At 38.9% G+C, this 27103-nt stretch overlaps 1 protein-coding gene across 1 annotated transcript in view; it reads right to left on the bottom strand.

The window, feature by feature from the left end:
- col5a3a (collagen, type V, alpha 3a) overlaps positions 1-26886 on the bottom strand; it is a 60988-nt gene extending 34102 nt beyond the window's left edge. Inside the window, exons 1-20 of the mRNA XM_087808564.1 lie at positions 26684-26886; positions 16513-16680; positions 16102-16315; positions 15443-15605; positions 9979-10095; positions 7751-8125; positions 6326-6439; positions 6148-6258; positions 6001-6054; positions 5886-5927; positions 4358-4420; positions 3771-3845; positions 3571-3654; positions 3425-3481; positions 3239-3292; positions 3111-3164; positions 2969-3022; positions 1255-1308; positions 1018-1071; positions 468-512 (exon numbers count right to left, since the gene is read on the bottom strand). Of these exons, the coding sequence (XP_087664690.1) occupies positions 468-512; positions 1018-1071; positions 1255-1308; positions 2969-3022; positions 3111-3164; positions 3239-3292; positions 3425-3481; positions 3571-3654; positions 3771-3845; positions 4358-4420; positions 5886-5927; positions 6001-6054; positions 6148-6258; positions 6326-6439; positions 7751-8125; positions 9979-10095; positions 15443-15605; positions 16102-16315; positions 16513-16680; positions 26684-26768 (2037 nt within the window). The 5' untranslated portion in view covers positions 26769-26886. The remainder of the gene's footprint in view (positions 1-467; positions 513-1017; positions 1072-1254; positions 1309-2968; positions 3023-3110; positions 3165-3238; positions 3293-3424; positions 3482-3570; positions 3655-3770; positions 3846-4357; positions 4421-5885; positions 5928-6000; positions 6055-6147; positions 6259-6325; positions 6440-7750; positions 8126-9978; positions 10096-15442; positions 15606-16101; positions 16316-16512; positions 16681-26683) is intronic.
- Between the last annotated feature and the right edge of the window lie 217 nt (positions 26887-27103).

The following is a 27103-nucleotide window of genomic DNA, read 5'->3' as shown; positions in this document are numbered from 1 at the left end:
CTTCGTGTTCCTATTCGTTTTTTCTTTTTAATGAATTTTGTCTCCGCAATAACTAAACAAATTTTTAGGATGATTATTGTGTCACTCTAAAAAAAAAAAAAAAAATGTTTGATTGAATGAACTTAACTTAAAATATATGTATAAGGTGTTACATTCAAACTGATTTCTTATTAACCTTTTCTTTTCCTGGTTGAAAGAGGAAGTAGAACACCAATGGGAGTTTCCTGACGTCACCAGCAGAGGTCGCATTATTATTCTCAACGAAGGTACTGTGTTTTTTTTTCTAAGTTATTCATTACAATGTTTGAGTATAATGATCTGAAATTATTGACAGCTAGTCAGTGAACAGCGTGGACTGGACGCCGGTCAATCGAGGTTCACACACAGACACGTTCTTCGTCCACAAACGTGAGGCAAAATCTATTAATTGGCTCGTGCCGAGGACAGGGGAGTGAAAAGCTACTCACAGCTTCGCCGGGCTGACCTCTTGGCCCGACAGGTCCATCGGATCCCTGCGAAGAACAAGAAGAAGAAGAGCCTCAGTCTTCAACGAGCTGTTGCCGTGTCAACCTCAGGTGTGGGAACATCAATATCGCCTCAGACATAATCTGTGAAATGAGCTCATTAAATAAATTCACCGGCTGACGGATAAGACGCGACAACCCCCCCTGCCCCCCCCCCCACGAGAAGATGAACAAGCGCGCTCGGCTAAACTTTCCACCTTCATGAATCGAAAACATCCTGACTAGAGTAATACTTTTCATTTGTATGTCTGCAATAGACGGAATAGCTTTGATGTCCTTGATGATCAAAGCGTTCAGCCTGGCGAAAGGGTTTGGAAATATGGGAATTTTAAAGCAAGATAGTTTGATCTCCGGTGCGTTTCCATCGAAATCGGTCGGTGGAATTGAGTTCACTGATCTGGAAAAGACTTTCCTTTTAACCTTGTGTGAGGGGGGAAAAATGGGGGGGAATCTCTGCATCGTGCATCTCTGGGGGCGACATATTAGCACTCACCTTCTCTCCCGACTCTCCTGCAGGACCGTGAGGACCCGGTTTTCCTCTGTCTCCCTGCATGAGAAACAGTTTTGCCGTCGTTAATTGCCAAGACAGCACTGACACACTGTGATCACACAAATCCGGGTGATAAAATGCTAATAAACATCTGGTGTGTGACGTGTTGCTAATTATGCTCAACACTGCCTTGGATGACTAAATACCGGGAACATGTCAGGTTTACCGAATCTTACTCACTTTGTGTCCCTTGTCTCCTAGGAGACCTGGCAGCCCGTCAAAGCCCCTGTCGCCCTGAGAAATTAATGGAGAAACAAGACCATTAAGTGCGGAAACACAGACACGTATGGTAATGTGTAAACATTAGCAGCGTTGTTCCAGAGGTGTCCCGGCGCCGAGCCGTGCATCTGCTCTGATCTGGGAGCAGTCGCTGTGGGTGAGACTCAAACGCTGCTTTGACTGATAAAGACCGGGCTGTTCCGTCAGCGTCGACATCACGGGGGCTTGATTTATTTGCTAAGCTGATCCCGCAGCTATCGCAAGAGTTGCCTTCTTGTCGATACATATAATAAGAGAGTGGATACCTGAAGGCCTCTGTTTGAACTGTTATCTTCCAGATTCTCCCCTCAACACTTTGTTCTTAATGTCATGTCCAATCAGGGCAAAGTGACACTTTTTCATGACGGTGTTTACAAACTTTTTTTTGGGGGGGAAAGAAAAAAAAAAAAAGGTAGATTCTTGCTGAACCTGCAAATGATTGATCTTATTATAGACGTGAGTAGAAGCCCTGAGTGTGAACTTTCATAACAGAAATGCAACTTGGATTATTACACCCCAGCTCTGTGGATCAGAATCTACTGATGGTTCCTGAACACGGTTCAGGACCAGAGGAGAGAAATCCTTCCAGACTGTTGCTCCTCTCTTTGCACTTGATGGATCTACTGACTCCTTTAAGAAACATCTTAAGACGTTTTTATTTGTTCAGGCTTTTCCTTGATTTTCTGGAACTCCTGTTGTTTTATCAGTTTTATCTTGATCTTTAAAGTATATACTTTATTGAATATTGTTTTGATTGTTTAAGCGCTTTGTGACCCTGGTCTGGAAAAGCGCTATACAAATAAAAATTATTTACTTACTTACTTACTAATAAATATTAATAATAATATATAACAGTTCCGTTTCAAATAGAAAAAATATATATATATTTTCACATTTTAATTATGTCATAAAAATGGGTTATCACAAGGAGTTTGTTATAATAATTATAAAAATAATCATAATAAATGATTATTTTTGCATTTGAAGACATCTGAAGAATGTAGAAATATTGAAAAGATATTTCAGTTATTATATTTTGATTATTATGTCGACTTTTTGGTCCTGGACAAATTATAGAAAATGAAAGATTCTTCTACACATGTATCTTGAACTATTGGTGAGATTGAATTCAGAAGCTTTTTTCTCAGATTAAAAGCATGATGCAGTGATGAGTTTACTGAGAGGGAGTGAGACATCAGACGGCAGTGTTTAGGGTTTTTTTAGTGGGGGAAGAAAATGAGTTTAAAAATGTTGTGTGTCTTTATTTTAGATAGAAAGCTGATGTTTTATTCAGTAAATGTTTCAAGTTTTACTTCACCTGCTGAAAACACTTATTTTACACTGATGATCTGGCAGAAAAACTGAATAATAATAACAAGACTATTATCTAAACGAGTAGATAGTTTAATTTTTTTTACCCTTTTCGTCATTAAGATTACACAGACACAAACTAACAGTGTGTTAAATAAATAACAGGATATTGACAATGGACTCTCTTATCACATTTTATACATTTCTACAGCCATTAAATCCAAATAAACCCAGAAAACAAGTACTGTAAATAAGATAATATAAAAATGTGAATCCTTTATTTCATCAGATCCTAATCCTAATGTTTATTTTTTTACTTTCTCACCTTAGGTCCGGTATCACCCGGAACTCCACGCCCCCCATCAGTTCCTGAACGACCCTACCACACAAAGTTACATAAGTTAAGACCCGTACATCTCAATATGTATTTTTTAGTTTGAAATAATAATGCCAATTTATTTTCTCACGTTCTTTCCTGGCCTTCCGTTAGCTCCGAGGGGTCCTGGCATGCCACGAAATCCCTTCAAAGATGAAAAACAAATACATTATTCATAATCCAAAAGATGAGCTTGATATGAAGAAGGTGAGATCTTACGGTAGGACCAGTGATTCCGATGTCTCCCTTCAGTCCGGGGGAGCCCGGGATACCCTGTAAAACAGCAAACAGACAAATCTCTTACAGTGTTTGTCAACGGGGTAAATATCAAATCAGATTTTTGATAATTAATATTAAACAGGATAATGGTAAGATCAAGATTTGGGACAAATATATGGTTCTTACCAAGGGGCCTGGACGTCCAGACATACCCAATGGACCGGGGGGTCCCTTCCTTGAGAGCTGGAGCAACAAATAGCAACAGTTTTTTATTTATTTAGGTTGTCGGTTTAAACATAAAATAAAACTTTGTGGATGTTCGCAGTTTTCACCTGGGCCTGCTGGATTATAGCCTGAGCTTGCGCCTCCTGTGGGGATATGACGGGTCCTTTCTGGGAATCTCCTCCATACTGGAACTGGGTGCAAGAAGAAACGGATCAGGACGCCTGCTCTGAGGTAAGCTTGAGCACACAGCTCCCCCTTGTGGTCATGCCGCTCTACTGGTATTATGGGAGGCTGCACATGAGCTTACTGGGAGCATCAGCAAAGTTCCGGCAGGACCTGGGATCCCATCAGCGCCCGGGAGACCAGAACGTCCTTGTGGACCCTGTGAAGCAAAGTAAATAAATGTTTATGACAGTCTGAATTCCCGACAGTACAAGTGAAAGAACATTTTTTAGGGTAAAAAGTTCTTATTCCCAGGCGAAACACAAATCTTGTAAACACTTAAGTGCTACACTAAGTAAATCTAAACAAACACAACAGCTAGATAAATAAACCAACACCCAAGTAAGTCCAAGAAAATCCAATGTTTTGACAATTTCCTCTTCGTAATAACTCACTGCATTAATAGGTTTAAAAAAAATAATAATAATAATATTTGTTTTACTGGTATACATATTTGAGAGTCACCATGGACACAAAAATTAGGTCAAACATGTGCATCCGCCGAATGCTTCGGGCAAACCACAGCACACCAGGTCTGGGTGATCCCTGTGACACATTTTTATATGAGGTCATGGATACATTTGCAACCACATCCTCCGAATGACGAAGGGATGAGACAGATGCGCTGAGCAACGCCGGTCATTTCTTGCCAATAACAAATGCCTGACTCACCCGCTCACCAGGATCTCCTCTCGGTCCCGGAGGGCCCGTTGGTCCAGCTGGACCGAGAAGTCCCTGTAATCAAAACAACACATGTTTTTTTTTTGCGAAGATTGCGTTCTGGAAAAAATAACACATTAAACTAAATCTGACAAGTTTTGACCATTTAATTTGTAACTTTTTTTAATTGACTTGCAAACTCAACATTGCGTATAAGATTGTGATTCCTTTCAACAACTTTCTAAGTAACGGAGACCTGAAACGGATCCCTCAATGCTTTGCCGCCCAGCATATCAATCAGGGCTTGTCACTTTTGACAGCAACAGACAGACAGAACAAGTACAGTATCGTAGCGACCCATTAGCCGTCACTAATAAGAGCAGTGTGTAGGAAGGCATCATGGAACTGCTTTGTTGGCACCATAAGTAAGATGGGTGCGGTAATAGGGGCCATATTGTTGTAGCCAAAAATTTGTCAAAATGACAAAATTATTGTCTCAGACTATATGCTCTGATAAAATGCGGGACACTATAAAACTAAAGTAGGGATACAGGCTAGGGCGATACACTAATTTCGTGATATAATACACTAATCTCATGAATACAACTTGATATATAATACACTAAACTGACGTACAATTTCATATAATACACTAATCTCATGATACAATTTGATATAATACACTAATCTCACGATACAATTTGATACTATACACTAATCTCACAATACAATTTGATATGATACACTAATCTCATGATACAATTTGATATGATACACTAATCACAGGATACAATTTGATATGATACACTAATCTCATGATACAATTTGATGATACACTAATCTCATGATACAATTTGATATAATACACTAATCTCACGATACAATTCGATATGATACACTAATCTCATGATACAATTTGATATGATAGACTAATCTCATGATACAACTTGATATAATACACCAATCTCATGATACAATTTGATATGATACACTAATCTCATGATACAATTTGATATGATACACTAATCTCATGATACAACTTGATATGATACACTAATCTCATGATACAATTTGATATGATACACTAATCTCACGTACAGTTTGATATGATTCACTAATCTCATGATACAATTTGATATTATACACTAATCTCACAATACAATTTGATATAATACACTAATCTCACAATACAATTTGATATAATACACTAATCTCACAATACAATTTGATATGATACACTTGAATTGATAGAATTGAAAGTCAAACTATGTCCAGACATCAGCTTTAAAAGCAGCTGGAACTGACTGTAAACTATCCTCTCGTCCTTAGTCATCTTTGGGATCTCGCCAGATTTGATTGTTCCATTGGCTACGGAGAATGTAATGAAGGTTAAAACAAAAAAATCGTTATCATGTTTGAATATCGATATAGTAAAATGAAAAAAAATATCTATGTATGCTGTTATATTGATTTTTTTTTCTTCTCGCACACATTATACAACATTTATTTATTGTCCAATCATTCTTGTCATCAATCTCACCTGTGGCCCTGGAACACCTGGAGGTCCTTCCACTAGAGTTCCCTTCGAAACATTAAGAAGCAAAGATAAGTGCTTAATATCATCACCATGGCACGCCTCATTAAATGTGTCTCACCGGTTCATAAATGGCCGGCTCTCCTTTCTGGCCCTTCTCTTCTCTGGCGCCAGCCTGCAGATAGATTTGACATCCACGGGGCGTTTGAGAATCACTCGACAGGAGAGTTCACCGTGACCACTCAGCCCATGTTTGAGCACACTTTACCTCTCCTTCCCACGTTTCTGCTCCTTCACGCCTCGCAAAGTCATAGCTGTCATCGTATAGTTCGTACTCTTCATATTCAGTGGCGTTCCGGCGATCCTCGTAGTCCAGAAACTGCGGCACATTTTTTTTGTTTTTGTTTAAATCACTGTCTGACGTCTGACATAAGTACTTATCTCACCTCATAACTGGTTATATTAGGTCCCACGGTTACCGTGGAGACAGCGAGAGCATCATCCTTATAAGGGCTGTCGTCATCCTCCTCCCCCACTGGCGTCTCCACTAATAAATGCTCCTGCGGGTCAACGAGAGGAGAGAAGGATCTTGTAAAAACTGATGTTTTGAAAAGTCGAGCAGGTAGAATTGTGGTTTAGAAAATGATGATTGAAGCTTAATTACAGTTATTAGCTTAAGGATTAGATCGACATGGATTTAATAAGAGCACGACGATCAAAGTCAACAATTTAACATTCTTGTCAGTGAGTTTATAGCGTGGTTGTTAAAGGTCGTCGGATTAGATCTAATTCCAGGCTCTGATCAAACATTTTGCAACTCAGGCACATCATGTTTCTTCAACTTAAATCAATACATTTCACTGAGATCTATTTGGATTTCTGAAATATTATTAATATTATCAATGATTGGCAGTAAGCAAAGCACATTCTTAGGCTTTTCCTTGAATTTTTTCGAACTCCTGTGTTGTTCTCAGTATTATCTTGATCTTTAAAGTATGTACTTTTTTGAGTATTGTTTTGATTGTTTAAGCGCTTTGTGACCCTGGTCTCGAAAAGCGCTATATAAATAAATATTACTTACTTACTTACTTACTTACTTCTGTCTATTTTTCCATTATAATTGTATTCATTAAACATGAACATTTTACCTTTAATGACATAACACTTTGTTCATTTTCAGTGAAGAAGTCTCTTTTTTTCTACAATACTACAGTTTTATTCCTTAAATACATATTCTAAAAAAAAAATGTATACATCTATATAACTAACTCTAGCTTAAGATATTTTATCATATATATCATATGATCATATCATATACTGTATATATAAATCCTAGAAAGTCTCTGAAATAAGTTTAAATCTAATGCAGACTACATGTCTAATGGGTTTTTTTTAAAGATATACATCCTAACTTTAATGCTTTTTGTCTATTTAGTCAAAAAAAAACTCCCTTACCAGCTCAGAGAAATACTCTTTTTGTCAACCCCGGGTTTCCTTCATATTTTTTTTTAAATGATAAAGACCTATTGCTGTCCTGGTCAAAGAAAAATTAGCTCCTTTACTTAAAGCCCCACTGTTTTCCACACAGGTATATGTTGTAATGCTGGTTAAAACAGACATTAAAACAACATAATTTCCATGCATTGATGGTAGAACGCGAGCAAGCATATGGTGCATGACTTAAGCTGCATGACAGCATATTTAAGATGTTTATTAAGCTCTGTAGGTTAGGCATGTTAACCAGCACTGACAATGACAACATTATTGCTACAATATGAACAAAGCCTTGGCAAAAGAGGATTAGTAGTTTGGTTAAGGGAGTGATAAGTTGAGGCTGGAAGCGTGGGGTGAGAGGAAGTGGCAGCATCTACCTCTCGAGCATCCTCTGGTTCAGGGAATTCACTTGGTGGCGCGGTGGACACTTCTGGAGTGGTGTCTGGTGCGTGAGTGGGCATCTGGAGGAAACTCTTCCCTTCAGCGGGTGTGACAGTCGTCACCTCCTCGCCGATATCTGTTGGCCGGCTCGTCTGAAACGGTTCTTGAGAAAGATACTCCGGCAGTTTGGTGGACACTTGAAGGAAGCCGTCCTCGAGGCTCTCTTCTTGGTGTTTCTTCTTCCTGGAGCCCTTCTTCCCTTTGCCTTTGCCCTTGCCTTTGCCCTTGGAGCCCCTGTCCCGCTTCTTTTTGTTCTTTCGGCCTTTCTTTTGTCCTCTGGGCTTCTCTGTCGCTGTGGCAGGATGACCACCCTGCATCAAGGCATCAACATGTGATTTCATGAAAGATTTAAGAAAAAGAAAAGCAAATTTACTTCAAAACGATGTCCAATCATTGTTTATCCATAGTTGTGTTTCAACCGAACTCCCTTTTAATAATCATAATAGTTAATTTTCCCATGAGAAAATGTTTTGAAGTGCACCTACCGTACCTTTAACCCACAAATACATTTGAAATATGCTCATGACTTCTGTAATGTTCATTTTCTTCTCGTGTTCTTTCTCCTAATTTCTCTTGTTCTTGTTCTTATTTTTATTTTTATGAATAATTGCTGTATTGCTGTGTCTAATTGGAAAAAAACAATCAATAAAGTTCTACCTAACCTAACCTAACCTAATGACTTAAAGGGATAGTTCAACCATTTTCTACTCACCGACATGTTGACAAATGGTTGGGATTATTTTCTTATTAAAGGCAAAAATGTTTATGCATTTTAACGTAGCAAGCTTAGGTTGATCTTCGTCCAAAAAGACAGACTTAAAAATATCCAAAATACCTCAGTGGTACTCACTGTAAGATCTATCTTGTATTGAAGCCTTGACATGAGGAATTGTTCCCGAAAAACTTAAGCAAGTCCATATATCTATGATCGTTTGTAGCAGTAGTTTAAACAATAACATGCAACACAAACAGGAAGTAGAATATCGGAAGCCCTTCAATACAAAATGGATATTACAGACGAGCAGAATGTAGGTATTTGGATGTTTTTAAGTGTCTTTTTGGAGGTTGATAAACCTCAAGCATCCAGTCACAACATTAAAATGAACATACCTTTTAGCCTATAACTGTAAAAAGATTACAATTTTAGGTGAACTATCCCTTTAAACATCCTTGTATATACTGCAGAGGGGAAAATATGGCTAGCATTACTGTCTAAATGAAGTCACAAAAATGAACACGCCTAGCGTGACGGAGACGCTGAGGGCCCACTCTGTGAAAAGTCCTCGGTGATCTGAGCTAACAGGACATGGGGAACAAGGTCAGTGTGTAACAGAGAATGATGGGAAGTAGGTCAGTGGGGTGACAGATGTTGACATCTACTGGACTGCTCAGCTCTCAGCTGTGCTAGTCCCGCTGCCAAATGGGATGCGAATCAAGAAAGATCTTTCCGCTCCTGAAGCACAAGCACAAATAATACACTTGAACAAAAAAGTCTATAATCAAGTCAACACTGGTCAGTGTGTGGCTTGAATTAAATATATGAGCTTATAAAGTGAAGCTACAAGATGGTAAAAAAACGATTTTCATAGTGCCTTTAATTTCCCTTTAAAATACCCTCATTATGATTTATCCTTAAATCTCGATTAATCTTGTAAATTCTTCTCATGAACCAACAGAACACTCACAGATATAGGCACACACCTCAGGCTACCACCTTCTAATTATCATCCTCACACCACAAAAAGACTAATGCTGTGATTTATATTCACTATTGATTGTGTGCTTCTATTCCAGACGATCAGCAGCCAGTTTTCTTTTTAACACATCTTTGGCTCAGTTTTAACAAGCGCCTTCTGCCAATGGAACACCCAAACCTATTATGGTTGGCTTCACTGAAACAGAATCATGTCATGACTTAAGTCATAGTATCTTCAAATCTCTTCCTCGCATGCAGCTTTGTTTGGATTTCAAAAAAGAAAAAAAACGGCATGTGCCTCTGATTTGGTAAGACCAAGATATTCTAGTTCAAGTGTCTTGTTCCAGAACAAAATAACAAATAAATGAAGGTATAAACACGGTTAATAATGCCATGGAAACTCATTGCTCACAACTCAAGGGGCTTTCACAGCGAGGGAACTGTATTATGATGGGGTTATTTTCTGACCTCCTGTATGTCACGGATGCTGTAGGGCAGAGGAAGGTCACAGTCCGGGATGTAATTCTCGCAGTAGCTGGCGGCCGCCTCGGGGTCCTCATCAATTAGTAGTTGCTGGATATCACCCTGTTACAAACCAGAAATACATTTAAATAGATTAGATCCAATATTAACTGAATTTAGTTTCAGCTTATGTTTCTTGCATTTTCCTGCAAAGGATTTTGCTCGTTATAACTCATGTAGGATAGCTCGGATTGTGTACACACAACATTGAATCGGTTCTTTCTTGTGGCCCTGTCAGGACTTTTCACTTCCTAACCTCCCCTGCAGGCCTGGCCACTGTTTACGTACAAACAGCCACACAGAGAGGGAAGGAGGGAGGGAGCGAGAGTGGTGGGAGCTGGTGGAAAGATTCTTTTGTGGACACTCAATCCTTGAGTCACTCTGACAATGATGCTTTGACCAAGTAAACCGCATTTTTGCAGTATTTCAACCACTCAAACGTTTTGAACACATCACATTTATGAAATATACTTTTTCATTATGGTTTGAAGGCTTAATACATCTATATTTACATACTTACACTACTTTAACTATCAGGATAATACATAATGTATCATTTGAGTTTCTTATAACTCTCCTGTCTAACTCACATGTTTCAAATGTTAAAGTATTCCTCTCTAAATGCAGTAAGTCCCTCGTGTTTTTTAGTTTTTACTTCTCTCCCGTCTGAAATCTCAGCGAACAAGAGGTTACGAGAGCGGAGTCCACTATGACGTAATAATGGCTTCACTCCTCCTCCAGCCAGCTGTAATCACGCCTCGCTTTGTTTATACAACGAGCCCCTTGGAGGTGGAGACTTCCTGGTTTGATGATGTGCGGTGACAAACCTTGATGCTCGACCAATCACAGAAGAGTGGGCGTGGTTATGTGAAACGGTTATGGTAAAATAAGTTGTTTTTAGTGAGCGGGGCTAAAGCGGGTTTAAGAATATATTTAATTAAAGAGATTTTTGTACAAAAAGACACATACTGATGAGTACAATAGAAGTCCATGATCAATTAAGACACATTAGTTGCTGCCAAAGATTTTTCTTGTTGTTGTTCTTTTGCACGGTAAAGAGAGAGCTTAGAAGTTATTAAGATGTTTACACCATCCAAAACATCACCTTCTACCCAGCCTGTTTAAATGATTAAAAAAAAGATTTCAACTGACGCAAAAACCCTGAGACTTGTAAGCTGTCCAATAATGATTCATGTCGAATTGGCCGTAAACCAAAGTCACAAAGGCAAAATAGTAGCTCCTCTTGGAAGTGTGACACGAAAGAGAGGTAACAAGGAGCTAATCCAAACTAATCCAATCTCAATTAAAGATCAAAGGCTTTCACTGAGAAGTTTTCCTGTTTTTCTAGCCTCGCAGGGTCCCTTTCCTGCAGGAACACAGCGATTGAAGTTTTTTTTTTGTGTGTTTCGATTAACATCTAGGGCAGAAGACGTGTAAGGACGTCGGCGGAGTAAAGCATCTCAACACACTTAGAGGGTCGTATTCTTTTTTTAAAGTATCTCTACATGTATTATCATATTCAAAGTATTACAGTATTTCCAGTTTTAATAATGTTAATGAAAGCTTGAATTGATTTTAAGTAAAACTTCTATAAAATCATATACTATTACTAACATTTCTGATATTTGTGTTTACTTTAGTTGATTGTGATGTATTATGCTGATGTTTTATATTGAATTCAAGTAGCTACCACAAAAAAAACAAGCAGATTTTTTTAATTTATTTCTAAATGTGAAGTCACGACCAATTAACTTAGTCATAGAGCAAGAACACATGTTCTTACTTAAATCTGAGACAGAAGACGCGTTTTTAACCAGTCAGGCTAACTTAGTCACTCACGAAAAAGGGGGGGGGGGCAGCCAAGGCAACGCAACTACTTAAGGTCAATGTTTACGTGACAAAACCGGACCAACTTCTTCGATCATTTCAACACCGTCTGGAAACAATACGGACATTAGTGGCTGACCACAGCCTCAATGCTCCCACGCTGGGGGAACTGGGCCGGAACACTGGCCTCCTCCCACAGAACCAGGGCCTGGGAACAGGAGACCTGGAGGTCATCCTTCTTAAGCTGCCTTTCCCTTGAACCAGCCACAGGGATACAAGTAACACCAATGCAGGACCACGAGTTGCAACAGCTAGTAAGTTTGGGGAAGATTTAGAGGAAAAATATCTGAAAAAGACGCCGGCCAACAGAGTTCTGATTAAACCTGACATCCAATTCCATATGAATGAGTGTTTTTTGGAGTTTAGCCACCTGATAATGAAGGTTCTTTATGGCCTCTGAAAAGGGTAATATAATGTGCCCACAAGGAGACACACTCCACTGCTTAAGTGGGATATAAAGTAATTTAAAAAGCTGAAATGACTGTCAGTCTCAGCGGAAAGGACGGCTCTGAGATACTTACAGCGTAGGAGGAGCAGATGAAGTTAAGGCACGGGGACAGTGGAGTGAGTCTGTGGCATTTTAAGAGAGGGAGGTTTTTTTTCGACAGCATTCGCAAAGCCCAAAGGCAAGAAGAGGATGTGGATTGCCGTGGCCTTAGACATCTGGTTTCTGGTCTTGTCAGCGAAGAGGTTGCGGTTTCTATCTATTAGGTACGGGGAGAGTCCAAACTTCCCTTCTCGTGTACTTTCTTCAGAGTTGAACTATGTCACCTTTTACTGACTCGGGGCAGTGGTGAAGAGCAATATTGTTCTGAACTTTTGAAACTTTATTTTTTAAGTGAACCAACTCCAAAGCCCATTGTCCTGAAATGAATTCATGATATTCGGCACCAGTTACAAGAGCTCAACAACAATCAAGTCCCACAATGCACAGTATCATTAAAAACCTCTATGATAGTAAACTATAGACACATTTGTACATTTAGTTGTATTGAATCTGATGGTTTTATTAAGTCATATGATCTCAAGTCATTCAGAAAATCAAATAAAGGGTATCCTGTTACGGCCTTATTACACATAAATCGGTATTGTGTTGCATATCTGATTGTAACCGTCGGCTACTTATCTGAGCAAAGATGACAGAATCTGGAGATCAAGTGAGGTTTATCCTAATCATTGTGATGGTTTTATTATGAAAGAGAAATTAGAGCTTTTATTTCCCAACTGAGCTCTAACAGCTGTCCTGCTTGTCCTGCGGTTAACTGAAATTATGCTCTTGCTAAAACAGAGAAATAAACTGCAGAGAGCTGAATTGAACCACAGCAAGAAGATGATGTAAATTGCAACATTGATTAGAATCCTTTAGTATTTGCTTTGGCAACATAATGCAATTTCAATAGCTTCTCTTCAGCTGCATTTATTTGAGATTTTACAACAAAGGATGATATCGACTATTTTAGTCAATATATTCAAATATTTTTCTGCCTCTTGACCTGTTCAAATTCAAAATATGAATTTTATTTTCTCGCTCAAGACTTTTGTAGGTTCAGAGAAATCCAGTGGTGTTCCCTCGCATTGATCCAATCCGTCCATCTGGTCCGGGGTTTTCCTCTGTAGTTTACTCCCACTAGGAAGTGGAAATAAACTGTTATGGATTCAGCAAAATATTTTTTTATCTCACCACAACCGATTCTCTAGAGGAGTGCCTGCTGGATGACAAAGCTTCTCTATCTACTAGATGATGTGGAAAACCACCGGTGTAGGAAAGTGTCTGCTTGTTCCCGTGACTCAGCATCCACATCATCAACCAACTTCTTCCACCTAAAAATAGACGTCGTTACTTAAGCCATGGAGCTTGTTACTACCTACTCTTTGGCTAAACTCTCAAATAAATTGATTTATTGGCACTTTATTAAATCTGACACCAAAAAATAAAGGGCGGCGAAATGAAACGTCCAAAGCAGGGCAAGTCCGAACAGCTCGTCCACTCCTCTTAACACACCTCAACCTTACTTTGCCCTGGCAGCACTGAACTGAACTGAAATTGTCTTGATATGCACTTAACATCTAACAACAGATTCAGCATTGTGATCCTTACATCACATCTTGCAGCGCAACAGGGTTGACTTCATAAATATATGAGGTTAAGAGGATTGTTTTATTCGAGAATTCTTATTGAAATTGTGAAAATGTGTTTCTTAAAAGAAAATTAGAATTGGACATTTCCATTAGGAGGATTTTTACAAGTAAGTAAGTAATATTTATTTATATAGCGCTTTTCCAGACCAGGGTCACAAAGCGCTTTAACAATCAAAACAATACTCAAAAAAGTATATACTTTAAAGATCAAGATAATACTGAGAACAACACAGGAGTTCCAGAAAATCAAGGAAAAGCCTGAACAAATAGAAACGTCTTAAGATGTTTCTTAAAGGAGTCAGTAGATCCATCAAGCACAAAGAGAGAGGAAGATCGTTCCAAAGCTTAGGAGCAACAGCCTGAAAAGATTTCTCTCCTCTGGTCCTGAGCCGTGTGGAGGAACCATAAGTAGATTCTGATCCACAGACCTCAGAGCCTGAGCTGGGGTGTAAGGCTGGATCAGATCAGTGATGTAAGGAGGAGTCTGACCATGAATAGATCTGAAAGTAAGAACCAGAATTGTAAAGTTGATCCTGAAAGAAACTGGAAGCCAGTGAAGAGTTTTAAGGATCGGAGAAATGTGAGTTCTTCTACTTGAGCGGGTCAGAATTCTCGCTGCAGAGTTCTGTATCAACTGCAGTCGAGACACATCCTTCTTGTTAAGATATGAAAACAAACTGTTACAATAGTCCAGACGAGAAGAAACAAACGCATGGATTACAAGCTCCAGATCATGTTCCGACATTTTCAACAAGTTTGGAGATTTTTCTCAGTTGAAGGAAACAGTTTCTGGTCAGTTTTAAAGTATTACAGTATTTTCAGTTTTAATATTGTTAATGGGGTGATGCTATAAAGTTTACATAAAAGCATAAATTGATTTTAAGTAAAACTGCTATAAAATCATATCCTATTACTAACATTTCTGATATTTGTATTTTCGTTTAGTTGATTGTGATATATTATGCTGATGTTTTATATTAAAATCAAGTAGCTTCTACAAAACTCTAAAAAAATAAAGCAGATTTTTTTAATTTATTTCTAAATGCGAAGTCATGACCAATGAACTTAGTCATAGAACAAGAACACATGTTCTTACTTGCATCTGAGACAGAAGATCCGAGTCATGCTGACTTAGTCACTCACAAAAAAAGGGGGGGCAGCCAGGGCAACGCAACTACTTGACGTCAATGTTTACGTGACCTCAAGTAGATCCTTACATCCCATCTTGCATCGCAACAGGGTTTGACTCCATAAATATATGAGGTTAAGAGGATTGTTTTATTACAGAATTCTTATTGAAATTGTGAAAATGTGTTCCTAAAAACCGGTAAGTTTACTATATAAAAAGCAATGATGCTGTAGGATGATTTTGTCAAAAGCTTACCTCGAATACGGATTCGTCAAGAAGACGAGCGCCAAACATTGTAATGCCTTCCGTGCTGACCACGGCGTCTCCGCCGCGAAGCAGATCAAGGGTTTCCACCTTCCGGCAGTCCAGGTAGAGAGTCACAGTTTGGCCCTGGACACTGTAAGCTACTCGGTGCCACCTATTTGAAGGAAAGGATACTGGCTTTAGGATCATCTGATTATAAAGACAAGTGATTCTTACCTAGTAGGTTGGGTAACGGTAAAGACAAAAAAAATACAATTTGTTTTCGATCATGAAATGGTTTTATTGATTCCACTTATTCCCTTATGATGGTCACAAGGGAATGCCTTTCCAATCGGCTTAGGTCAAGAGGCCAAGATCAACACCCACTTTTACAAAACACAATTTAATGCTTTGCTTTTGGGTCGTTGGAAGAAACTGGATCGAGGTTGGCTGGAATTAAACCAACAAGCTTCTTCGTGTGAGGCATAGTAATAACTAGTACCACGCCTGATTAAACCGTTATAGTGCTTTTGATATGTTGAATTTAGGTTGATCAGTCTAAGGTTGATGGTGGACCCCAAAGCCACACCAGTTAGAAACCACTAATCTAGAGAATGTTGAAGTTTTCGATGTGATCTTTAAAAAAAATAATAAAACTCATGTTGACTCACTTTCCATCAGCCAGGTTTATATTCTTGAAGACTGGGTACATGTCCGGTCCGGGCATTCCATTCTGGTCCTCATAGAGGAAAACTGGTGATCGGTCCACTTCGAGCCCCAGCTGCTGCACCCCTTGGGTGTCGTACAATGATAGCAGAAAAAACCTGGAGCCAGTTTTGGCTCGAAAGGTCGTCATCATGGAGAAATTCTGTGGGAACGTTGAATCTGTTGGCGTAAAGGGGAAGAAAGCGTTTTTTAACCAACGGTCGGGAAGATCCCCGAAAAGAAGCAGCTATCGCCCTCCGCCAGACCCGGGTATGGATACTTTAAACACCCGGAGTTAAGTCAATGGACTTTGAAGTCAAATTGTTCAAATAAATGCTCGATAAGTTTTCAAGTATTTATACGGGATTGGAGAATACCTGGGAAAAGCTGCTTGGTGGGAGCGCTGAATTGGATCCTCTTGTCTATTTTGAAGGCGAAGTCGGCCTCGTTCGTCCCCATCCTGCTGCTGCAGAGCCCGGCCTGCAGGGAAACCCCCTCCCTGTCTTCCGACAGCTCCAACACCCGGAGAACATCGATAGGGTTCGCTATCGATTCAAGAGGATGAAAAAAGGACAATTAGACATAGTTCTTACGGATCAATGGGAGGTTCATTTCTTTCCGAGTGTGCTTTACATTGTGTTTTTTTTTTTCCTTTTAGATATAAACCCCTCCTGATGAAATGTAGTTTGTGTGTCTGCACTTTGTTGTCTGGATACTTAAGTGCCGGTTGTTAGCGGGCAGAAGAGTGGGGTTTAGTGCAGCTCTTAAAAGTCCAGAGGCTTCCTGCTTCCTAGGAGTCGGAAGAGCCTGGCTCCTATGAGATGTGGTGGCAGGTGGCTTCTGTGGCTGTTATTATGGGATAGGGGTGGTACAGTGTCTACGCCATAATCCCACTGAGGCACACCTGACAGCTGCGGGGAAAAAAAAAAGAAAAAAAAAGCCCACTTTGCATCAGCAACTGGATGTCCGCTTCACATCCATCACAGTCACTTAGCTAGCCAAGAAGATGTGCGCATCTTCTCTCATCAGGAGGTTGCTTTCAAAAGCAATGACATTTCCTGTCACACATTTAAAAACCAACCGCTGAAAAGATATTACAGCTCACGACATTAGACTCCGGGAGATTAACATTAAATTACGATATTTTTTCGCCGATCTGATTTGAACCGCACTAACCCCAATTATTAAGCTGCTTCGGAAATAATTAGAGTTCTAAGACCGTACCTGAGACACGGAGCTCATATGACTTTATAAAACAAGCAGATTAGTGGAAAAAAATGAACATCCTATTCCCCCTGACCGCCAGTACGAGACCGTAAATGCTTCACCACTAGAGTGGCATAGCTTGAATTCTGGGCCTTGTCAAATCTATGCAAAGTCTTGCATAGCAATGAACAGTAGCGATACATTTTGTCATATGAAAGTTGACTTATTTTTAAGATGCATGCTATGTTACCTTGATTTAATAGTTCTAAACAGAGCTCTTAACATGACCTATATCCCTAAAAGCCTTTTTTTATTTAAGGCGTTTCTTGAATCCAGACCAAAATTCTATATTCCTGTCTCATCATCAAGGTTTCCAATTAATAACAAGTTATATTTAATCCAACAGACAGTAGATTAAGATTACGAATTGGCTAATAAATATTCAAAATATTGAATATATTCTGATGTGAATATGCAGATGAGTGCAGTCGTTAGAGGACACAAACTAACTTTTATATTTTATGATACTCAGAGGGCAGCAAGAAGTGATTCACACACAAAGGAACGCAAAGTATTTTCCTGTCTTGCCCTCATTTCAACATGTTGAAAAATGTTTTCATCAGCAGCATCCAGCTGTGGCCAATCAGAAGGAAACTGATACGACTGAATTACCCGAAGATTTGTGGTCCTAAAGCTTTGGATAGACGGACAACTTAAAGGATGTGTTGACTGTATCCGATGGTATTATAAGCAGAATATTTTGTATGTTTTTATGATTCTCTTCATAATGTTGGCCTCTGTTGAACTGCCCTTTACAGTTATTTAAAAAAAAAAAAACTTTTTCATTCTGAATGCTCAAATCTCTCTAGAAAAAATGTATTGTATAGCTTGATTTATTTATTAGTATAGAACGCAGAGGCAGCTTTACAAGCTTCCAACGTCAGTTCCCCATCGCCATGCAGTGTTGCTCTAAGTAGGTTAAGCTGTAACTTAAAGTTGAGCTCCAACACTGGACATTACTAGCAAACATTCAGCTATTACAAACAAGTACACACATGGCATTGCAAATACGATGGTATGCAATTTAAATGCATCGATGTGACCCGATAGTTCGTGACTTAAGGCCCCAAATTATACTTCAGGAAGGGTCAAGATACCAGTTAGCAAGTGCTTCGTCAAAAGGCTCCCTCAGGGGCCCACGGTGTGGACTTTCCTTTCTCTTTCCGCAACAAAACACAGAGCTGCATCGGGTCATGTGCTCACATGACTTTTAAACTCACTGTAAGATAGCCATCTTGAGCTGTCAATCACACCAGATAACCTCGGAGTCCTTACTTGGCCTGTCTTCACAGGCATGATGGAGCTACTCTTTCAACCCAAGCTCTCCGACATAACACTCAGTCATATAGGTGTGTCCACTTCCTAAGGTCAGGAAGAAAATCCAGGTAAAAAGTTTTCTTAAATATTAATAATATAATGGGATCTTTACATTATTGACAGCATGACAATGTCTCTGTAATTTAACCATATAAAAGTGTATTGTGTTTATTTTATTGACTCATTATTTCTGTTTATTTATAATAGAAGTGATTAAGTGAATGACTAAACGCAATAAAGTTAAAATGAAAATTAAAAAAAAAGGAAATTGCTTAATAAACAGACTAAAGAAGCTAAGCCATGTTTCCCAAAAGTTATTGTTATTTATTTATTATATAGCATTAGTATTGGTATTTTATTGATATTTATTATGTTGCCTTTTTTAGCGTTTGAAATATTTTAGGACAGCAGTTGGCGTAGTTTACCAGAACTTGGTGGCAAAACACACGTAGAACTCGCAACTGCATCTGCACTACAGAGAGTAATAAAATGTCAAATGATCATTGATAATTTGGAAGAGCACCAAAAATGTAGCAATCTGCTTTTGAAGGTTTTTGGCTAACATAAAGACATGCGGTTAAACACTGAAGATCTGTCAACCTGTTTTGTGGAATTTGCAATTGAGATAATTCAATTTCTCATGGCTAGGTTGGATAGCATTGACCAATTATTTAGCTTAAACTCCCGAAATAAGATACATGTACACTGACGTTTGTTTTCCATAATCACAAGAAGTACCATAACCTCAATCGAGAGGCAGAGGTATGTAGCAGATCCCAGCTATTTGGGACCTGATGCAGGAAACACCCAAGACCACTCAAAATTAAGTTGAATTTAATGTAAGTAAGTAAGTAATAATCATTTGTAAAGCACTTTTCTAGATTAGGGTCACAAAGTGCTTAAACAATCAAAAACAATACACAGTTAAAATATATACTTTAAAAGGCCAAGACACATAAGACTAAAAAACAGGAGTCCAAAAAAATGTGAGTTCTTCTAGTAAAGCGGATCAGAAAGAGTCTTGTATTAACTGCAAATTAATTGTATTAAAGATATCAATTAATCACGTTTTAAGAGTGAAACTATCGATAGGGAATTATTTTTCAAAGCTTCTAATTTATTCTTGTTTTCTTACTACTAGTTAAAACTATGATATGATCCATTCACAAAATCCAATAGTGTAAATTTGATTTACGTATTTCGTTCAAAGGTATTTCAAAAACATGTTTTACCGAAGTGTACCTCAACATTTTTTGATTAAAAACCCTTCAGAGTCTGAGTAAACTATTTCTTGTTCCCATATCATCTCGTGTAGATCCTTCTCCAGATAAAACTCCTACATATGCTTGGACAGTGAAGCTCAGGAAATAATGGGCATTCCACGCCCGACTGTGAAAATAAACTCTAGTTTGACAAGCTGGAAATGGACGTGAGTTAAAGCAGTATTGGACTCAGCTGTATGATCCCTGAAGGACTGTTGGAGCAACACCAGGAGAACGTTGGATCACAACTTGACCCATATAAAATATAAGTGTTTTCTTGCGGAATATCCCCAATTTTACCATATAAATAACTCGCAGCGTGACTCAGGAGCAAATCCTCCGGCTACAAAGAGCTGCCAGATCAATTTTTAAAAGTAATCTCTAAGATCCTTGGGAAAATGTGTCTGCTTGTGTGCACACCCGTCATTCGTGTTACTCATTTTCTATTGCCGAACAGTTACCGGGTTTATAGAACACATTTTAATCTGCATAGATTGACGGTAATCCAATTAGCAATGCTATGACTGAGCTCCGATCTTGCTCTATGAAGGAATTCTGGCTTCTGGCTTCTTGGAAAGTGGATCTTTTTTAACCACCTTCAGAACAGATTCTTCGATTACACTCGCTCATCAACCCGTTGTTGCTTCAATTACGTGGCCCTGGGAAAACTTTTTGGGCTGATCATTCTCTCCCCAAGCAATACATGTTTACTAATAAAAATCCAATGTTTATGGGTTACCATGGGCACCACGAGGAGCTTCATTTAAAACAAACATGCATTCTTAGCCACGGCTCTTGAAAAAGTCAGGGTTCATGGGAAGAATTAGACAATTCCAACAATTTAACAGCCCCCAGTTTTGGAGAGCACGAGAAACAGTGGGCGCATTCTTTGACTGGGTTATTATCTTCTTGTTCTTCTGATTGTTTTATGGGTCGACCATTTTTTTTTCTTTTGCCCCACAGCTGTATGCGGTCATCCACGAACCACAGATGTGGCTCTGTCCCTCCATTAAGCCATCAAAGTTGCCGTCACTCGCTGTGTGGCACTCATTTTCCTAAAAGGTCTTCAAACATGCATAATATGTTCTCTGTGCTGTTATGGAGAACATGCCTCAGAATGTGAATGACTCACACCACCTACACTCTCTACTTTGTCAAGAACCATCATATCGGGGGATTTTGAACATAAAGTGGAGCCAAAATACTGGAGTGTATTGGACCACACCCTGGGAAGAAAACAGGCCCTGGATGTACTATATAACGGTAGACAGATCCATGCTTAACATCTGCTTGTGATCACAGAAAAAGGTATTGAAGAAAAACGAGGCCAGTGTTATAAACGTGAGGCTGTTGAGAAAGAGAATACACACAGTTCAATGCAGCATGAAGAACAGCTTAAGAGAATTAGACGGGTTTGTGCCTTTTGTTGTCAACGATGTATGCAAGTACCGTAGAACCAGGTCGGACCCCTTTTCATAATTCACATTCTTAAAAAAGTACCGTCTGGATATAGATCTTTTTTTTTTTTTTGTCTCTCGCTCTGGTCCTCTTTTCAAAACGCACCATCTTATCGGCCATATCTGGGTGCTAATTTTAACATTGAGATAATTGAGGCCTGGAAGAATGCTAAGTTGAGAGATAATTATCAGACTGAATGAGCTTTGTGTCTGCGTCTGCTTTCAGATATCACTTAGCGGTTCAGGAACGAGTCTGGTCGGTGCTCGTGCAACTGCTGGAAATGATCATTAATTTATTCAGAGTGCTGTTTCGAACGCGTGAATACCATTAGGACGCTATGAAAGAAAAGATGAAAGCGCTCTCAAAGTGCCCAACGTTCAGCCTTTGATCAGCATTACCGAATAATTCATTGAAATGAAGAGGACATGAGAAAAGGCTTGATTTAAGTTTAAGCAGCAAATATTTAATAACAGTAAGAGCCTAAAGAATAAAAGAGCTGTGGTTCTGAGGTTGCATTATTGTGGTGATCTGGACTTTAAACTAAAATATGTTGATCGTAACCCCAACATCTTATTCTTGATAGGGTCGCCATACCAACTCGATACCGATATTCAGAAAGAATGTGAAATACTCTACTATTTCTGATATTACAAGGATAAAAAAAGGCCCAAATTTAAAGGAAATGCTAAAGAATTATCTATATTACAGAATCACAAATAATATATTTGTAATAAAAACAGTTTTTTTGAAAATTAGTATCATAACCAAACCTGGCTACACCATGGAAACCATATCCAAATCATTAGTATCCTATAGTCTCTTGTCCTAAACACTGTATTTAGATCAGGGTTGGGCAACTAAATTACCCAAGGGGCTGCATTTTATATATAATAAGAATGGAGATCTTACCTTTTAAAAATGTTTCTAAAAGTACAAAACTAATCTGAAAGATTCTGTTTTCATTTAAAGGGCAACTATTGTGTAGATTTGTAGTGGCTCTTAACATAATCTTGGACCTCTTTTGTGCACATCAGCATATGTCTGTTGGTACAGAACTTTCAGTTTTTAAGGAGACCATAACCACACCCACTTTTCTGTGGTTGGTCAAGCATCGAGGCGTGTCACCTCGTGCCATCGATCCCTGAAGTCTCCACCTCTAAGGGACTCGTTGTATAAACAAAGCAGGTGGTGATTAAAGCTGGCTAGAGGAGGAGTTAAACCATTATTACACAACAAGGGACTCTCATTCGCTGAGATGTGAGTGAGTCAAGAGAGTTGGGTTTTCACATTAGTGGTACTTAAAACCAAGAGACAAAACAAGGGTTAATCATTTGTTTCTTGCCCACTATCAAAATTCCCTTAAATCCGCCCAAAAATGTAAAAGTCAATTTGCTAGGAGACAGAAAAGCCAGCGGTCACATAACCATCTTGGCGGACACGACTAAAACGATGTTCCGACGAAACACTGATGAGTTCCAAACATCATTGTCCCTTTATTATGACCTCGGGGGAACTCGTTTTTCACTCAAGTAGAATCGAGGAAATAACTAGACAGGGCTTTTTGTCTTGATGAGTCTTTGGCTTGTAGCTGTGAATTCAAATTCGACTCTTGAAGTCATTACCAAATGATCCACACATACAACTTGCTTTTAGCAGACATTAGCAGAATCCATCACTAAACACTAAAGGAAAAGTTACATCTTTTCTAAATATAAAACATATACTATGATTGAATGGATACTTTCTGTTTCACCATCAGATTTTCTTTTGGTTTAGTTTTTTTTACATCAAGATGTTTTTTATGTTGTTTTTAGTTATCTTTAATGGTATCAACACTCATCATCCTTACATCCTCACACACAGATACTATCAATGACATATGAAATCATAAATCTACACCACATTGGATGGGAAAAAAGATAACGCCTCATAAGTTACCACGTTCAAAGTGATAAAGTCCTCCTTTTTTGTTGCAATTTACTTGATTTATCAAAAACAAACAGTAAAATGCAGCGGTTGTATCCATTCATTATACGTTGTTCAGTCGTTGTTGCTGATAAAATCGCTGTATCAAAGTTTCCATACTCTTTGTGATGACATATTTATCAGTAGTTCCTGCAAGACGTCATGCGGCTTCAGGGAAACGAGAGAATCACTTTATTCTTTCTCGCTAAAGTAAATCAGGTCAAAGTTTGAATGGTAATGTTGTTTTCTGTTGAAATCATATCTGCTATTTATATTTCAACATCATGACTTCGATACACACTTTTGATTAGCAGTTTGAACGAATATATAAAGCTAAACTGAAAACACATTTTTTATATCTACATTCCTCCAGCAGCTTTTCTGCTTTGGTATTATAAAAACAATCTAAAACAAGCCATTTCATTTTATGGAGAAACAGATTATGACTTGAAAAACTTTCCTACGTTTATTGTGGCTCAAGATTAATTTAATAGACCAATACATCTGAACCACCCCATAAAAGATTTAAGTTTATTTAACAAAAATGTGTGTTTTCAAGCCATAAATGTCCTAAATCTAACAAGTTAAAGTAGATTAGAACGACCTATGTACAGTTAGAAGTACAGAAATGGATCACACCGATGGTTTTAATATAACATTCAAATTGGTCTTATTATATTTCCCTAAACCCCGGGTTGAAAAAAATAGTCAAATTGGACTCTTTATTTACACACATGAATGTGTTTTTGCTCAAAATTATGAGCGATACTTCTGGAATTTATCCGAGCGTTTCAGCAACTCATTTTTCAATCGCTGTTTGTCACAGAATGAAAGTCCTGCCAAACATGGCCGGGGTCTCGGGAGGAAACACCTGACTCCAGAACTCTCTGCTTATCAGCACAACGCACATAAATCATACGAGTACGCCTTGACTAATGAAGAATTTGATCCACGATGTCACTTCTATACGTGATATATATACTGTGTAAACAAGAGGCTTGAATTGCAAATAGTAACAGTGATTATTGTGTTTATTCCACTGTTTATATACTTTGTGTTTGTATCATAATAACACCTGTATTTAATCAACTATTTTTCCCATTTATTGTTGGAAAGTAGACACTGAAAAGAGAAGAGAAAAAAACTGCTCTTGTATATTTTAAAGTGAGTAGAAGTCAGCTGCCACTCTCTGATGTTTGCTCATTACCATTCCACTGGAAGCTTCTCCAACTGGTCCCTGGGAAGACTTGCTGGAAGCTTCCAGTGATCACACACACTGAAGCCAGAGGGGATGAAGGACTGCGAAATCTCTGCAAGCCAGATGTGTGTTGAATAATATAGATTGCCTGGGAGTGCTGTGCCAAGTGTTTAGGGATAATTTCTATGTGAGGAAGGGGGGTCCGGGGGGGGCGGGGGGTCCCCAGACGTCTGCCTTATCCAGAGTCAGAGTTTAAAAGGACACACATACAACATGCATAAGAGAGGGCGTGATGATCTATTGAAGGGAATGACGTTAACCACCGACAGCATTTTCCTCAACCGTCCTACCCAGTCACACATGCTTGCCTTTCGCATTAGTCTTCATTTCCCCGCTCATCAAAGAGCCTGTCCTCCTGTGGGGGTCTGTAACCCGTGAGCTGGATCAAACAAGTATAGTTAGGGGGCTCCACGCACAATTTCCTTTCGAGCCACACATCCAGTGGAGTATGATGTAAATACAGTGATAAGCCAAAATAAAATAAACAACCGCCATGTGTCTCGTAGTGACGCGAGAACAGAGGGTTTTTTTCGACGAGAAAAGTTTCACTTCCTGTGTGCACCCATGAAGCCTCTGCTGTAAACCCATTGCTCTTCTATTCACAGGGATAAAGAAAACGTATGCACATATCAAAGCCCGTGATATCAGCACCAGCACATGCCCATGCAAGCTGAATTCATCTCACTTCACGGGCCTTTAGATCTGCAGACGGCTCAGCTGGTTGGATCATATCACCACAGTAAATATAACCTACTCTTCTTTAACATGTAATGCAGCAACCGTTTTTGTACCGAGGACCAGTTTAATGTCGGCATTATTTATTTTCAAATTGCAGGAAAATACGTCTAACCATAACGCTGACTCAGCAGGAGCCTTGGGCCGGTTACTCCTTTTCCCCACTCATTTTGTTTCCGAACCTTTCAGACAGTTATAATCAATAAAATGTAAGTATTTATCTAACCAGTCAGTGCGGACCAGTAGGAAAAGCCTTGCGGGTCGGTACCAGTCCCCGGACCAGTGGTTGTGAACCACTGAGGTATAGTATGCATCTAGGGTTTTATTGTTAATTTATTATACATTTTACATTAAAAAAAAAACAATAGGTTTTTGTATATCCTGTACAGCTTTCCTAGATCGTAGCGACTGTTGAGTTCAATACTTGTTTTATTTTTTATATGAAAGAATGAAAACAGCTTTGTCCAAATCACATAAAAGTGATGTTTTTACTTCGATATATGAAGAAACATGAAGAAGCATGAAGATGAAGAATAGACGGATGTTTATTTGTCGATACTAGCTAAACATTGTAGTTTTTGTTTGCCACAGTCACCATGATCAATGTGAATATGACTTGTATAGATTTAAAAAAAAAAAGGTAAATAAATAAACTTAAAACTAAACTATAACTAAATAACTAAAGTCACCAAAGAAAAAGAGTAAAATATCTGCAAAATAATGAAAAGAATGCAACTCTACTATATGATCCTGTACTTGAATTAATAGAAGAAAGCAATGGAAAAGTGTTAAAACGCCTTCACTTCAAGCTTACGTGCGCAGAAGGTACATTAAACAGATCCATGACAGGAATGTTAATCTACTCGGTTAAGTCAGTATTTCAACCGTTTCGCCTCCTTCTCGAGCCAACGTTAAACCTCTTTCACGGTAAACCGACGCTGGTCACAAGCAAACATGACATCACGCTCCACCTGACGCCGGGAGGACGCGTTCAAACGCAACCTGCGCTCGTTACACGCACAGTTGAAACGTGTCATGTTTAATAGGAATTCAACCTGCAAGCTTTTTATTAACTTTAATAACTGACTTTTTCGTTTCTTGTTATTAATACAAACCTAAAAATGCCACTTTTGAGATTGATTTATGACCATAAATCATCGAGACGTCAACTTTCTCAGAGGGTAAGTGAAGGCATCAGTAGGTGCTACTTGTTGATTAGCATTATTAGCTAATTGTAGCATTATTATTATTATTATTATTATCGATATAAATGGGACTATACTCTACCAGCTTTTGTGGTCGCTAGGTGAAGGAAGATGAGAGCCAACAGTGGTATCCTCGTCTGCCCTCTGGTCCTTAGTAAATGGTCCATCTTTTCCCCCCTTTTTTTCTTTCCTCTGCTAAAGTTGCGGGAGTCACGCAGCCATGCGGGTGAGGAAAGCAGCAGAAACTCTTAAGACCGTAGTAGTTCCCAACTTGCTCTATAGTTGGAGAAGTTTCACTTGTGTGTGCTGTCTCCTCTCAATTCCTCCCCTCATTCAATCTTCCCTCTCCCCATCACTCCCTCCTTCTTCTCTCCTCCTCCTCCGCCTCCTCCCCTCCCACGGGAGCGCGTTGGTGTTACAGACTAAAGGCTCCGTCCTAAATCACCTTTTTTACAGCCACTGATCATTTGTTACTTCTCACTTCTGAGAGATGCTCCTCTCT

Source organism: Callionymus lyra, chromosome 15 (genome assembly GCF_982586985.1).
Source record: "Callionymus lyra chromosome 15, fCalLyr1.hap1.1, whole genome shotgun sequence".
NCBI classification, from domain to species: Eukaryota; Metazoa; Chordata; class Actinopteri; order Syngnathiformes; family Callionymidae; genus Callionymus; species Callionymus lyra.
Note: the sequence above shows the minus strand (reverse complement) of the source record. Positions and strands in the feature narration are given on the sequence as shown.